This window comes from Mobula birostris, chromosome 17, assembly GCF_030028105.1.
Source record: "Mobula birostris isolate sMobBir1 chromosome 17, sMobBir1.hap1, whole genome shotgun sequence".
Taxonomy (NCBI): Eukaryota; Metazoa; Chordata; class Chondrichthyes; order Myliobatiformes; family Myliobatidae; genus Mobula; species Mobula birostris.
Window position 1 is genome coordinate 37369072 of NC_092386.1, and position 16005 is coordinate 37385076.

Here is a 16005-nt window from a genome sequence, read left to right on the forward strand (position 1 = left end):
ATTCTTAAAGTTTGACAACTGAATACAGTTTCAAACCAGGTGAGTAAATTGACTCTTTCTGAACTAAAGTTGACTTTTTCTGGACAAGATTCAGTTTAATTCTAAACTTTTTGGATCACATCTGGAATTTTTTTTTGCTCAAAAATAACTAAAACTAAGTACATTGGATTAGAAAATAATTAATTACAATGGAAGAGCAATGTGCTAATCATGAGCTTCATCAAAGACTCCATTCATATAACATTTGGAAAAATTATAATTGAATTGACTTTATTTCTTACATCCTTCATATACATGATGAGTAAAAATCTTTATGTTACATCTCCATCTAAATGTGCCATGTGCAATCATAGTAATTTATAATAATTAGAACATTTAGTGTAATATAGTTGCACTCAAATCAGCGTGAGTTCATCAGTCTGATGGCCTGGTGGAAGAAGCTGTCCCAGAGCCTGTTGGTCCTGGCTTTTATGCTGCGGTACTGTTTCCCGGATGGTAGCAGCTGGAATAGATTGTGGTTGGGATGCCTTGGGTCCCCAATGATCCCACGGACCTTTTTTATACACCTGTAATTTCAGCACAGTAGATTTAAGAATCCTTCCATCAACGATGACTACCGTTTAAGTTTTGAACTTTCATTTTCACTTGGTGTGTGTGTTCTTTGTGTAATATTGTGAGCAAGGAACAGGACAGACACACACATTCCAAGTTTAGCACAGCATGCCACTGTTCCAATAGTTTATCTCCGAATCAATTTGACATGGTTCTCCCACAAACAATTGCTCCAGTACAGAAAACAGTTGATTACATGATGATACTTTATATTTGCACAGTTTTGTTGTCTTTTGCACATTGGTTGTTTGTCCATCCTGTTGGGTGCGGTCTTTCATTGATTCCATGGTGTTTCTTGTACTTACTATGAATGCCCACAAGAAAACGAGTCAGCCTAGATCGAGTGGATGTGGAGAGAATGTTTTCTATGGTGGGGGAGTCCAGGACCAGATAGCGCAGCCATAGAATTGAGGGACGTCCATTTAGAACTGGGTGAGGAGACATTTCTTTAGCCAGAGGGAGGTGAATCTGTGTAATTCATTGCCACAGACGGTTATGTAGGCCATGATATTGGGTATATTTAAGGAGGCGTTTAATAGGTTTTTGATTAGTCAAGCCATCAAAGGTTATGGGGAGAGGGCAGGTGAATGGGGTTGAGAGGGATAGTAATCAGCCCTGATAGAACGGTGCACCAGACCCAATGGGCTGAATGGCTGAATTCTGCTCCTGTGTCTTATGGTCTTATACGTTTTCCCAACATTCTCTTCTTTATTTCAAATTCCTGGGAGGGCTTGCAGTTGCTCTTTGAACAGATCTGTCTTATTGTCTTTTGTTTCTGTATGACATGTATTTAAATAACAATATCTCATTTTGTTAGGCAACATTTTATAACTACTAATAACACCTGTGCAAAGTGTGATGACGCCTGTGAGCAATGTGAAGTTAGTCCCACAAACTGCCAGTCCTGTGTCAAGCCCTACTTTCTGGAGAACAAAAGCTGTCGAATGAAATGCTCCAAGAAACATTACGCTGGTTCAGATGGACTTTGTAAACACTGCCCTATGAACTGTGAAGTGTGCAATGAAAATAGCTGTTCAGGTAGGACTGACTGCATAATCTACTCTTCAATAAAACTACTCTTAGTCCTTTCATTTTGAAAGAGTATGGAATGCAGTAAATAATAAAAATGTTATGCTGATGTTTTGTATTTAGTGTGAACATATCAAAGAACTATAGAAGTTTCCAGTGTCTTGTTAATCCTATTGTATCTAATTGAGCAATCTACTTGCATGGTTCAAATCTGCTCTCCTTTCTCATCCTTTGTCTCCTACAAATGATTGCTGCTTAATCTTTGAAACCATGGAACAATATGAAGCTAACCTGTATCCTGTGCCAAAGCATACCATGCTCTCCTGATCATTTTGTGAAAGAATGTATCCAAAATATGAAGATAACTGGCATTTTCTCGGCTTTAAGTTGATGGTGCTGAACGATATCAGACTTTCATTCTGACTCCATTTTTGCCATATTCAGCGGCATATTGGTGACATGCTTGATGCAGACCTTCATGCAGAACTTTACAATGAGTTATGCCCAAGGAATTTGAGATCTAGTGGCATGTTAATGTTGCAAGGTTCAGTTCCCTCGCTGTCCGTAAGGACTTGCTATGTTCTCCACTTGGCCACTTGGGTTCTCTCTGAGTTTGCCAGTTTTGACCCACATTGTGCGAGTTTGGGTTAGTAAGTTGTGAGGATGTTATGCTGGTGCCAGAAACATGGCAACATTCACGGGCTGCCTCCATCACATCCTCAATGCAAGCAATGCATTTCACTGAATGTTTTGATGTTCACGTGGCCAAGTGGTTAAGGTGTTCGTCTAGTGATCTGAAGGTCACCAGTTCAAGCCTTAGCTGAGGCAGCATGTTGTGTCCTTGAGCAAGGCGTTTAAGCACAGATTGCTCTATGTCTGTGTGAGGAGTGGCACGCCACACTGTCTTTCGTTCTGTGCCTTGCAAGGCATGAAAATGCCTGACGCTGGGCTCTTAGGCCTGAGTCAACGATCCCTCTTTTGATGTTCCAATGTACTTAGTCCAATTGACAAATGAAGCTAATAAAAAATAGATTCCAAATCACTGCACCATCTACATTCTCAGGGATGGCACCAAGCAATATTCCCTATAACCATAGGTTTCTTTTAATTTTTTTTCTCCTTGCCCCTCACTGAGGTTCCCTTCAAACCTATCATTACCCAATTCATTAATTCATGTTAATTAGTTTAACATTTCAGGCTCAGGATCCTTTCTACCTTTTCTCAGAAATGATGACATACTGTAGATCCGACATGTTAATATTTTTTCTCTGTCAGATATCAGATATTTTCTGCTTTTACTTCAGCTTTCAATCACTTGCTCTTCTTTGATTTAGGAAGCTGATTTAGGAACCCTTCCTGTCTATGAATATAAATGTTATTCAGTCCAGTCTGTCTTGGGAGAGCTAGAACTATACAACATCATGTTGCTCACACAAAATGCTGGAGGAACTCAGCAGGTCAGGCAGCATCTCTGGAAAATAATAAACAGTTGACATTCTGGTCCAAGAGCCGCCTTCAGGACTGGAAAGGAAGGGGGAAGATGCCAGAATTAAAAAGTGGAGGGAGGAGAAGGAGGATAGCTAAAAGGTGATAGGTGAAGCCAGATGGGTAAAGAAGATAAAGGGCTGGAGAGGAAGGAATCTGATAGGAGAAGAGAGTGGACAATGGAAGAAAGGAAAGGAGGAGAGAAGAGGTTAATGGCCAAAGTGGGATTAGCAGAAGAGGAGAGGTGTGGGATAATTTTTTTTACCAGAAGAAGAAATCGATGTTCATGCCATCAGGTTGGAGGCTACACATTCCGAATGTAAGGTGTTGCTCCTCTACCCTGAAGTTGGCTTCATCTTGGCAGAAGAGGAGGTCATTGACCGACATGTGGAATGGGAATGGAAATTGGAATTAAAATGTTTGGCCCCCAGGTAGTTGCACTTGTGGCAGAGGTGCTTGACGAAGCAGGACCCCAATTTACGGTGGGTCTTACCAATGTAGAGGAAGCGACATCGGGAGCACCAGAAGCAATAGACGATCCCAGCAGATTTGCAGGTGAAGTGTTGCCTCACCTGGAAGGAGTGTTTCGGACCTTGAATGGAGGTGAGGGAGGAGGTGAATGGGCAGGTGGATTTCTTCGGTCGCTTGCAGAGATAAATGCCGTGTGGGAGATTAGTGGAGAGGAATGAACGGATAACGGAATCATGAAGGGAGTAGAGACAGGAATATAAGCACACTTTTATTCCATCTAGGTATCCTCCAACCTGATGGCATGAACATTGATTTCTCTTTCCATTAGATAATTTCTTCCCTCCCCCTCCCCTCTTCTTCTATTGCCCACTCTGACCTCTTACCTCTTCTCACCTGCCTATCACCTCCTCCTTCCCTTTCTCCCATGGTCAACTCTCCTCTCCAATCAGATTCCTTCCACTCTAGCCCTTTATCTTTCCTACCCACCAGGCTTCATCTATTGCCTTCTAGCTAGACCCCTTCCCTTTCCCCACCTTTTTATTTTGGTGCCTTCCTCCTTCCTTTCCATTTCTGTAGAAGGGTCTCGGCCAGAAACGGCGACTGTTTATTCATTTCCATAGGTGCTGCTTGACCTGCTGAGTTCCTCCAGCGTCTTGTGTGTGTTGCTTTGGATTTCCAGCATCAGCAGAATTTCTTGTGTTTAATATCATGTTGCTCCTGTTCTTCTATAGCTCCTTGAATTGTCTTCTACCTCTAGCTCATTCTTTGTACTTGTTTACTGGTATTGCACTTTAAAAAGATTTTGTTTATTGCTCCTTCATTCCATTTTGCTTTGATTTTCTCACAGCCATGCTCCCAGAGTAGTACATACAAAATGCAGGAGGAGCTCCGCAGTCAGGCAGCATCTAGCGAAAAGAATAAGCAGTTGACGTTTCAGGCTGAGAGCCTTCATCAGAACCTGCTGAGTTCCTCCAGTATTTTGTATGTGCTACCCAGGATTTCCAGCATCTGCAGATTGATTTTAATGACTTAACAAGCCACTGTGCTATACACAATGGGCAATTCACCTCTACGGGCCAGCAAGTAGGTTTCCAAACCTGTACGTGTATAATTATAGCATTGCAAAGCCCAATACACCATATTGTGAAACAAATTGTAATGCACAAGAAGTATTGGCTTCTCACTACAAATTATTATGTGAGAATAGTGCTCTTGAAATTTACGCTGGTGTGAACAATGATGAGCAGTAATAAATGCTTTATTCCATAATTTACAACTTCTATCAGTATTCTTTGCCAAGTCAGATTAAGTTTCCACTTGCTTCATGCGAATTCAAGAGTACGCTGGCCTAACATTGCCTCATGTTTTTTTGTACTTAATCATAGTATTTTTATCAGACAAAAAATCCTTCACCAAAGTTATGAGTGGCTTCTCATTGAGATTATTTATTCTGTATTCATATTTCACCAGGCAGAGTTATCACATATGCCAGTAATCTAGATACAAGAACAAGTATAGTCATGACTTCCCACATTGACCTACATCAGAAAATAAATGAAAGTTAGAATAATTGTATATAATTATTGCAGATAGTTATATTCATAATTGCAAATCTAAAGACTCAAGAAGTAAATCTAGAAATATGTCTTCATGTTCAATTCAATCAGTTAGATTGACAACAATGTATATAATCCATATACCATATATGTTTTCCAGTATGTGGAATTAGATATCAAAAAAATTCCATGCAAGAAGATGCAAAACAATTTCAGGAGACTGAGTGGTTTATGTTTGTTTATGCACTCATATTTTATGTCTTGTAAATTTGTTATAGTTAATTCTTATAACTGTATACTTCCAATAAAGCTTATAATAGAATTATATTTCATGCATGAATTGGTTTGCTGAGATTATGTGCTTATTATGAACTCTATGGAAGTTTACATTAATAATATATTTGTTTTTCACAGAATGCAGTAGATACTTTTTCTTTCACAATAATAGTTGCTTGGATGATTGCCCCCAAGGAAGCTTTCAAAATACTCAGACCTATACATGCACTCCGTGCCATTACAGTTGTGCTGTATGTAATGGCCCAGACCCCGATGACTGTGAAGAATGTGCTGACCCTTCTTCAGTGAGGTACAAAGGACAGTGTTTGGAAAGTTGTCCTGAAGGAACTTACATTGACATGAAAACTAAGGATTGTCAAGGTGAGCACAAGTCAAAGTAAATAGAATTATACAAATACGAAGAAAGAACACTCATTTATAAATCTTTAATTGTAAAGTAGAATTGAATTGTTTTAGTGGTTAAAGCAAAAACTCGAACAGAATCCTTTTTTTTTCAAAAGTTTATTTTTTTTTCAGAAGTTTATTTTCAAACGTTTGTACATACTATATTTGTTATTTCCATTTTAGATTTGGATTCAATGAATGTCCCTCCTTAATGTCAAAACAGTAAGAAAAAAGGATTCATTTGGATTTATTTGATGACCTAAATTATTTAATTCCCATTATTGAACATGATTCTGGTGATGTTTCAGAAAAGATATTGTGAGGACAATTCTGAGCTCTTTTCCTGAGCGATATCACTGTTTCCCTAAGGGAGATGAGTGTCAGTGAGGCATTAGTGTAACTTCACTGTAGGGCCTAGCAGTACTGACTACTGCACCGAAACCTGCATGAATCTGATGCAGGGGAGGATGATCAGCAGTGTTTGCCGTTTAAGGCAACAACTGCCATTTCGTTCGTGGAATCAGGAGAAATACTCCATCTCTCAACTTAACATATTGTGGCGAGCGTTTGGTCCATGATGGCGGATGAGAAAGCTCGTTTAACTCAAGAACTGTTTTTATTGTGATAAACACAAAAATCGACTGGGCACTATGACCCGGGGAGAGAACCCACTCAGGCACATACAGATGGGGGAGGTAGTTATTACTCACCCCAGTTATAGTCAGGGTGACCCACAAACACACATGCGATAAAAGTATAACCCAACCTAAAATGTAACAAAAAATCAACTTGAACATCCCAGCATAATCCCACAAAAACATTTTTAAAACAAGAACAATAAATTGTGCTGGCCACTAGGAATGATGGGGTGGGCAGTCGACCCATTGGAGTTCTGATTTTCTTTTATTACTGAACACTGGAAAGTTACTAAGGAAAGGTTATTATTAAGGAAACACTGCTTCGTACCATATACTCCAAGTAATTTCAAACCCTTTAATGAAGTTAGGACTGTATTCACACGCTTTGACAATATTGGTTTCAATAGATATACAAAGGGTGCTTAAAACACTACTTATTAGTTAGTATTGATCTAAATGTTCATGTGGTCTCATTATTGTTAAAATAAGCCCTATTTTAGGCCAAATGATTAGGCATAATAACTTTCAGTTGAAACCCTCTTTATTCTAAAGAGGTGGTTGCATTTTTGCTCTTCATTGTGATTCAGTGTGGTAAACTTCAGCAGTCCACCCTCCCACAGGCAGACAATGTTACTTGTTTGCTCAGTGAATGGTGGTCGTGCAAATGGCAATTAGGAAATCTACCATGGCTACAATATGGACCTTACTGTTTTGGTTCTAATAAGTGGAATCATAATGATATTTATTTTTGGCTGGTGTTGTCCACCAAATCAGTTTGGTTAGGGTATAGAGGAGTAAGAGCCGATACCTAGTTAAACTAGAACTTAATTGTAGAAGCAGGAATATTTTGTTGGTGTTATTGGTAGGAAATGTAGCATATCAAAGTTCAAATCTGCGTTTATAAGTACTTAATTTACAATCACCAAAAACTAATAGCAGAATATTTATATTTGTTTATATGATATCTAAATGTATATCACTATTTCTTTGGAGAACTCTGATCTTGTTTTATCTCAGAAGCTAAGCTAGCTCAGGCCTAAGGTAGTAGAAAATAAGATGTTGCCTAGGAATACGAGGTACATTAAGCTCGACCCAAATGGACACCACTAGGTATTCTTCCCAGGAATCACCTGTGAGGTATGAAATTGCAACATCTCGGGTGCCCAGATAGTTGCAATTGCCTTAGGACTGACTTTTACGTTAAACAGCAGCTGGTGGAGCTGCTGCCTCACATCTCCAAGAACTCAGGCTATTGTCTGTGTGGAAGCTGCATGTTCTCTCTGTAATTACATGGGGCTTCCTTTAGGTACTGTTGTTTCCTCAAAAGTCCCAAAGGGCAGCCTTAATTAACCATTGCTCATAGAGTGTTGATACCTGGTAGAATGAGTGGATGGGAGAAGTTATGGGGAATATGGGGTGAGTTATAATAGAGTTAGTGTCAGATAACTGTAAATGGGTGTTTGATCATCAGCAATGACACAGTGAGCCATAACAGGCTTCTTTACATGTTGAATGGCTCTGCCTTTGAAGCCTAATAATATTGTTCACCTCAGACAATGTGCATTTTCTTTTATTTATAGAGTGTGATAAGACATGTAGAACATGCAACGGACCCCATTCAAAAGACTGCATTCATTGCATACAAGGTTTTGTAAAGGACAAAAAAGACCACTGTGTATCACACGTGAGCTGTTCCCTGAATATGTATATGGACCAGATCTGTAGACCTTGTCACAAAAAGTGTCATCGCTGTCATGGGCCCACAGACCATGATTGTCTCAGTTGTGCTCCTAATCGATTTTTGTTCAGTAAGTATGTTTTAACAATTTTGTATACTCAAATTTCATTTTCTTTTTGAATTATATCATAATGCACTTTAAACTGAAGAAATATTGATTACTATGGGATTCGGACAGACCTGGTAGATTGGTTCTGAGAAAGGCAGAGAGCAGTATTGGAGAGGTGTAGTTCTAACTGGAGCTCTGTTCTATAAGTATCCATACCGAGGCCTCTGTTATTTTTGAAATATATACAGGATACAGAGCAGCTGGAAATATGTACAGAGAATGGTAGTTGAATTTAATCCACAAGTGTGAGGTGTTGTACTTTAGCAGGTCAAATACAAGGAAAAAGTATACCATAAATGGCAGAAGGATCTTGGGCTAAAAATGGAAACACAAGTAGGTAGGCTGGTTAAAGAAGGTGTATGGCGTACTTGTCCTCATCATTCAAGGTGTTAAGAATAGAAGCTGGGAAGTCATGTTGCAGTTGTATAAAACATTGGTTTGGGTGCATTTGGAGTATTGCGTACTGGTCTGGTTGTCACATTTTTAGAAAGGATGTGGATGTTCTGAAAGGGTACAGAAGAGGGTTTCCAGGATGTTGCATGGAATGCAGAATATTAGCTTGAAGGAGAGGCTGGAGAAGGTTGGATTGTTTTCACTGATGCATCTAAAGTTGAGGGGGTGACCTAACAGAAGTATATTATGAGAGGTAGAACTGTGGTAGAGTCTCTTTTCTGATGGCGGAAATGTCAGATACTAGAGAGCATAGCTTTAAGGTGAGTGGGGGAAAGCTTAAAGAAGATATATGAAACAATATTTTTAAGAGGAGCCTGGATTGATCTATCAGGGGAAGTGTTGGAAACAGATAAAACAGTGACATATAAGAATCATTTAAACAGACACGAGTATCAGGGAATGGAGAGAAGGGGGATATAGACCATGTACAGGCAGATGGGATTAATTTCGATTGTCATCATGGCTAGCACAGACATCATGGGCAGAAGGGCCTGTTCCTGTACGGCAGTATATTATCTTCTATTTTTAATCTAAAACTATGAAATTTCACTTTTTGGGGCATATTTTACTTTAGAACTCTAATTGATTTAATATAATAGATTATATTATATTCTGTTTGTCAGAAAAATTGATTTTTTTTAACCCATTAAGATGTCTTTTATAATGTCTTTCGTCTGAAATTCTTTTTCTCAGAGGTAGCACTCCATTGTTTCATCCCATAAAGTTAATAAATGTAACTGTGTATCTCTCAATTAGATAAGACATGCGTAGAATCCTGTCTTGATGGATACTATACAGAAAGGCATCACTGTTATGCTTGTTACCAAGGCTGTGAGACTTGCAGTGGGCCATCAAAGAAAGACTGTCTTGCCTGTAAATCAGACTGGTATAAGCTGGGATCAATTTGTGTCAAGACCTGTGGATCTGGGTAGGTGCCATGGATCGAATTAAAATTATTTTATTGGAAATTCACTGTTGAGATTAATAAGTTGAAGAAGTTTGAGTCTGATGAAGTGGCAGCAATTTTACCAGCATCTATTGGAGCTATTTTATATAGTTTACTTCTGTGTCATAATTTTTTTATGATTCTTTGATAAATTGATTACTTATGAATTCAAATTTGTTTATGATCAGAACTAATGATTTTAAAAATGAAATGCATATATGCAGCAATATAAGTTGCTTCTTGAGCACTTTCTTAAAATAATTAAATTTCATGTAGGAGTATGGGGACCCCCTAATCTATTTTGTGGATGTGGCCTTATGTTGCAATGGCTATTAGACTTAAATACAAGACCATGGAAATATGGACTGCATTGAACTAAAACTGATTTTAAAATTGACCATTGTTAGTGTAGGCTACAGTGGTTTCAGCCAAGTTGCTAAAACAAAACAGCACCCAAGCAGAAATGAATTTATTTTCAGATCTATCTTCACATGAAAAAAGAAATTCCATGTTGTTTGTTTACATAAAATTTCTTCTCTTCTTGTTGGGAACATATAGGAATTTGAGTTTTATTTATTCTGAAAATAGCTCAATATTCCAATTTTCTGCAATTTTTAATTAAACGAACTCAATTTAGAATGTGTTTAATTTCCCCATTTTATTTACGTAATTTGATGTTGTTTGACAAAGTTACAGACACTGAATAGACTTGTCCTTAATTCATGCAGCTTTTGTAGCTTTGTGAATTTTTCACTGATTGAATATCATATACCTCTTTATCATAACAGTACTATTCTAACTTTCCAAATATCAAGGAAAACAGAACCTACACTCCGACAGCTTCAGTTAGCAAAACTACCTTCTGTGCCATCATGAAATCTTCAGAGAAGGGAGAGATTGCATTACTTTTAATGGATCCCCATATTTCCTCTCCCAGAGTGCAGATGAAACTATATATACACTAACAGATACACAAATGCAATAATACGAAGATATAAATATCATTTCATATTTACAAATTCACTGTGTTGTGTGGTTCCTTTGCTAATTGTGAATATGCATCAAGAGTACATGGTAACACTTCTTGTCTAGCTATGTCCTCCTTCATTGCAAGGTTTGGGTAGCAGTTGAGGAAACTTCTTGGTAATCCTTATTCACTTTAATCTTGATAATAAGCTCTAGCTTTATACTATTCCATTGACTTTGTTTGCAACAAACAGTAGTTTTAAGATCTGCACTAGTTCCATCTAACAGTGATTTCAGTTGCTGAACTTGTTCCATTGCATCACGGATCTCTGGCTGATGCACTTAGGCAGCTCAACTGAGTCAACCAACTTTAAAATCTCTTGACTCCTGGTTTCTCTGGAGCCAGCAAAAACCTTATCTATTAATGTTTTAGCCCACAGAGACATGAGGAAAATTGATGGAATATTTTCTTTCGTATTATCATATGTAGTAAAATTGGAAAATGCTAGAAACACTCAGCATCTGTGGAGCTGACGTTTCACCATTCATCAAGAATAGGTCAGAGAGAGAAATGTGCAGAAATATTTAAACAAAGTTCTCCAAATACTGCACATACACATACATACACACACATATACAGATATATGCATACACACACGTGTGTGTGTGTAGATGTACAGTATGTATATGTGCAGGATAATGTAATGCCTGCCAGATGACACATTTTCTTCATAGTAGAAACTGTGTTCTACATAATTCACAAACACCATCATTGAGTTGTTGTGTTCACTCAAAGAGACAGTGTCTGATGTAATGATGTCAGTATAAGGCAACTACTTTTGGGTTTGTTCTTAATGGAATTAAGAGCCACAGCTTTTTCAAAGCACATAAAATGGCTGTCGCATGTTTTATTTGAAAAAACCTACATTTGTGACCCAGACGTGATTGGACGATTCCAGAGTTACTCAACGATATGTCAACAATGCAGTTACTTTGAAGCTGCCAGCTATGAACTATGTAGATATAATTATAGTTATATATTGTAGATGTATATTATGTAGATATAATTTATATGTGTGTGTGTGTGTATATGTGTGAGTATGTTTTGATGTCACAAACTTCCAATTTAAAGGTTAAACTCACCTTTCTCATAATGAACAGATAGAGACTTGCTACAACTTGCTACGTTTGCTCATTTTACAAGAACCAAGCAGATCAACCTGCCTAAAAGTCATTAAAATATCACTATTAAACATTAAAGTGGTTATTTAAAATTATCAGCATGAAAATGATGACTTGAAACTTGCTTATATATGTTAAGTGCTTTTAATGGTAACGTATGGTTGAAAGCAAATTCAAATAGCTTAAGAATGAAGTAACTGGTTTTACTCAGTATTTTTGTTACTCTATATTTATGCTATGTAATATAATATTATGAAATGAATACCATTGTTTGTTCTAAATAAGTGACTTGCTCTGACACACCATTTCAATTAGGCGTTTTGGAGACCCATTGGATGGAATTTGTAAAAACTGTCACCCAAGCTGTAAAGAATGTTCGGGTCCAAATGAACATGAATGTCAGACCTGTCAAGATGATCATTTCCTGCTGAGATCTCACAACAAATGCTATCAAAAATGTCCTGAACATTACTATGAAGATAAGTTGGAGCAGACTTGTGAAATGTGCCACCCTAGTTGCAAAACCTGCGATGGTAAGTTTCAAGATTTTTAATCTTGTAACAATGAGAATATTCTTTTCTTAAAAATATCATGTAAACTGCAAATGTTAGGGTCTAAAATATGAACAGAAGATACTGAAGCATGCTATGCAGCATCTGTAGAAAGAGAGACAACGTTAATGTTTCAGGTTGGAGATCCTTCATCAGAACCCAACCCAAAAAAGGAAACGAAGATAACTTGCCAAGAGGAAGGGAGATGAATGAGTTGGAGAAGGGAACAATTCCAAAGGGGTGACATTACATAAGAAAAAAGCTTTTAATTAAGTATTAATGAGATATTCAGAGAAGAAAAAAAGTGCAAAGGAATTTATGGGCAGTGAAATGTCAAACTGCTAATTAGTTCAGACCATTGGAGAGAGAATAACTAATTCAGTATTACAGATGAATGCCTTACAGCAGAATTGGCCAATTCTGAAAATGATAAGTGCAAGTTACTTGAAGCTGTTGAATTCAACACTGAGTCACAAAGTCTGCAACATATTTAGATAACATATGAACTAGGGCGCAATTAAATACCGTTCTTGTCTGAAACTCCCAGAGTAAACATTATATATGGTTTTAATAAACAGTGCAATAGTGACAAGTGCAAAGCAACAGAATGGTGCAAAGTTAGTTGCTCAATCTGCAATAATGGGAAGTGAATTGCTACGGTAACAATAATGGAATAACCAAGAGAAGTAGACTTAAAAATGTTGCAGCACTACTAGGAAGAGGATGTGAAAGAGGTGATTGGTTCTGAACTCCAATGCCAGTGGGGAAGAAGCTGTTCTTGATTCTGGTTGTTGGAACTTCCAAATTCCTGTATCTTTTCCCAGAAGAATGAAGAGAGAAAAGGGAATGTGTGGTGTCGTAGGTGATTTTGATAATACTAATAGCCTTCCGGAAACAATGCACTTTGAAGATAAACTGGATGGAATGAAATGACAAGCCTGTGATAGACTGCCCAGTGAAAATAAATAAACTGGTGCACTTTACCGATCATCACATCAGTATGGTGAAATCAGGAAAGATTGCTAGTGATATGGATTTGAAGCTCCATGGATGAGGACAGCATAATGTGTTTCCTCCCCCCATCCTCCAAATTACTTCCTTAGGTCAACCACCAGCTCTTTCATCTCGCTGACATTTAGAGAAAGATTGTTGTTCAGACAGCATAACACAAGGTTCACGATCTTTTTCCTTTACTCCAACTCCTTACTGGTGCTGAGCTGGCCTAAAACAGTGGTGTCTTCAGTGAACTAAAAAGTTGAGTTGCATTGGCCAGGAGACTAATAATGAAACCCTGGGGAGCACCAATGCTGAGGATCAGGATGGATGAAATGTTATGACCAATTCTAACCAAATGAAGTCTGTCATTCAGCATTCTACCATTGTTACTGTCAGGAAGGAGGTACAGAGCCTGAAGACACACACTCAGTGATTCAGGAACAGCTTCTTCCCCTCTGCCATCCAATTCCTAAATGGACATTGAACCCATGAACACTACCTTACTTTTTATTTTTTCTTGTTTTTGCACTATTTTTAATTTACACACACAGATATACACACAGTATATTAGGACAGACATATGTAGAAATTTCTACATTATTCCAATCCTTGGAATTCAATAATTTTAACATCAAAATTAAATGTATTAGAGGATTTGAGGCTTAGTTGCTGAATACTTGCAAGATAGAATCCAATAGTTATTTAGACTTTAAGGAAATGAAGAGAGAGTACAGGAAAATGGGGCTGAATTAACAAAATTAGACATTAAGTTTTACTTGCACAATTTATCTTCTTTTGCATATTGCATGTTACCATAGAACCATAGAACCATAGAAACTACAGCACAGAAACAGGCCCTTTGGCCCTTCTTGGCTGTGCCGAACCATTTTCTGCGTAGTCCCACTGACCTGCACACGGACCATATCCCTCCATACACCTCCCATCCATGTATCTGTCCAATTTATTTTTAAATGTTAAAAAAGAACCCCCATTTACCACCTCGTCTGGCAGCTCATTTCATACTCCCACCACTCTCTGTGTGAAGAAGCCCCCCCAATGTTCCCTTTAAACTTGTCAATTTTTATCTGTTTATATATAGTCTTTTGTAAAATTCTATTGTATTTCTTTTTCCTGTAAGAAAATTAATCTCAAGGTAGTATATGGTAATATATATGTACTTTGATAATAAATGTACATTGAGCTTTGAGCTTGTGGGGCTATTTCTTTTGTTATTGTGATCCTTCAGAATTTTCTGGTTTTATTTTGGATGTCCAGCATTCACTTCATTTCAATTTTGACACTTTCAGTAAATTTACACATTATTGAACAATCCATATCTTTGAATATATCAGATGGCAAGATTTTATGGGCAGAAATTTTCCATTTCACTTTCATTTTTATATCTTTTTATTAATTATTATCAAAAATTCACAACACAAAAATACATTAAAATAATCAAGTCAATATATCAATATGTATAATGAGTCAAACTATTAACCAAGCTAAACAGTATATCAATAATAATGATAAAAAAAAACAAAATGTTAAAGCTTTTTTTGAAAAACGAAAGAAGGAAAAAAGAACCCCTACTAAAAAAACAAAAAAAAACCCAGCTAACAAAAAAGACGAGAAACAAAACCCATTTGGAGCACTAACCTGGAGCTATATGCCATACAAGCTTCTATTAAAAAAAAGACATCAATCCGCCAACCAAATCCATTTACCCAAGTATCAGAAGGGAACCATCTTAATTAACTCAAATCAAATGATAGTAGCAGGCAAAAGAGCTCCACCTTTTCTCAAAGTCAAATCGAGGATCAAAAGTTCGACTTCTGATTTTTTCCAAACTAAGACATAACATCACCTGAGAGAATCATTGTATCAAAGTGGGAGCAGAGGCATCTTTCCATTTTAATAAAATAGCCCTTCTAGCCAATAATGTAACTTATGCAATTACACGTTGGTCTGTTATAGAAATACCATGAATATACTGAGGAATTATACCAAACAAAACTGTCAATTTATGAGGATGTAAATTAATTTTTAAAGCTTTAGAAATTTTCCACAGTATAACATATATTGAGGACTGTAGGATAAAGGTTATTGCATCAAAAGCTGCATATTAGCTAGAATAAAAGAAATATTAAGTTGTGTATGATTGAAATATACAAGACATGTTTTATCATAGAAGATATTATTATTTTTCATTGCCATTAGAAGGAAAAATAACAGTCCCTGATGTGAATACTTGCTGAAGGCACTGAAATGCCATATCTTCTTTAACTCATTTTGACAAGAATAAAACTCTAAATTATGAAAAAAGATGCCTTCATATTAGAATGTAAACCCATAAGTTGATTTTAAAGTATACATGCTGGAGTTAGCTAAAGCATAGATATTCAAGTTAATAAATTGCACTGGACAACAAATTTTTTTGAAAACATTGCTTCCTCAGAATTCTTTTTTGTTTTATGATAGGCTGCTTGAAGCTGAACACAAATATAATTTCAGACTACTTGTATCATGTAGGAATTTGGGGAAACAAGAAATTGACTTTTATTGAATATAATGCTTTTAATTGTGTAATGTTGT

General features: G+C 37.1%; 1 protein-coding gene across 1 annotated transcript in view; it reads left to right on the top strand.

The window, feature by feature from the left end:
• The window catches only part of pcsk5b (proprotein convertase subtilisin/kexin type 5b), a 328288-nt gene that overhangs the window by 304528 nt on the left and 7755 nt on the right, over nt 1–16005 (top strand). Inside the window, exons 30-34 of the mRNA XM_072281530.1 lie at nt 1430–1650; nt 5568–5810; nt 8053–8280; nt 9529–9700; nt 12182–12399. Coding sequence (XP_072137631.1) covers nt 1430–1650; nt 5568–5810; nt 8053–8280; nt 9529–9700; nt 12182–12399 — 1082 coding nt within the window. The remainder of the gene's footprint in view (nt 1–1429; nt 1651–5567; nt 5811–8052; nt 8281–9528; nt 9701–12181; nt 12400–16005) is intronic.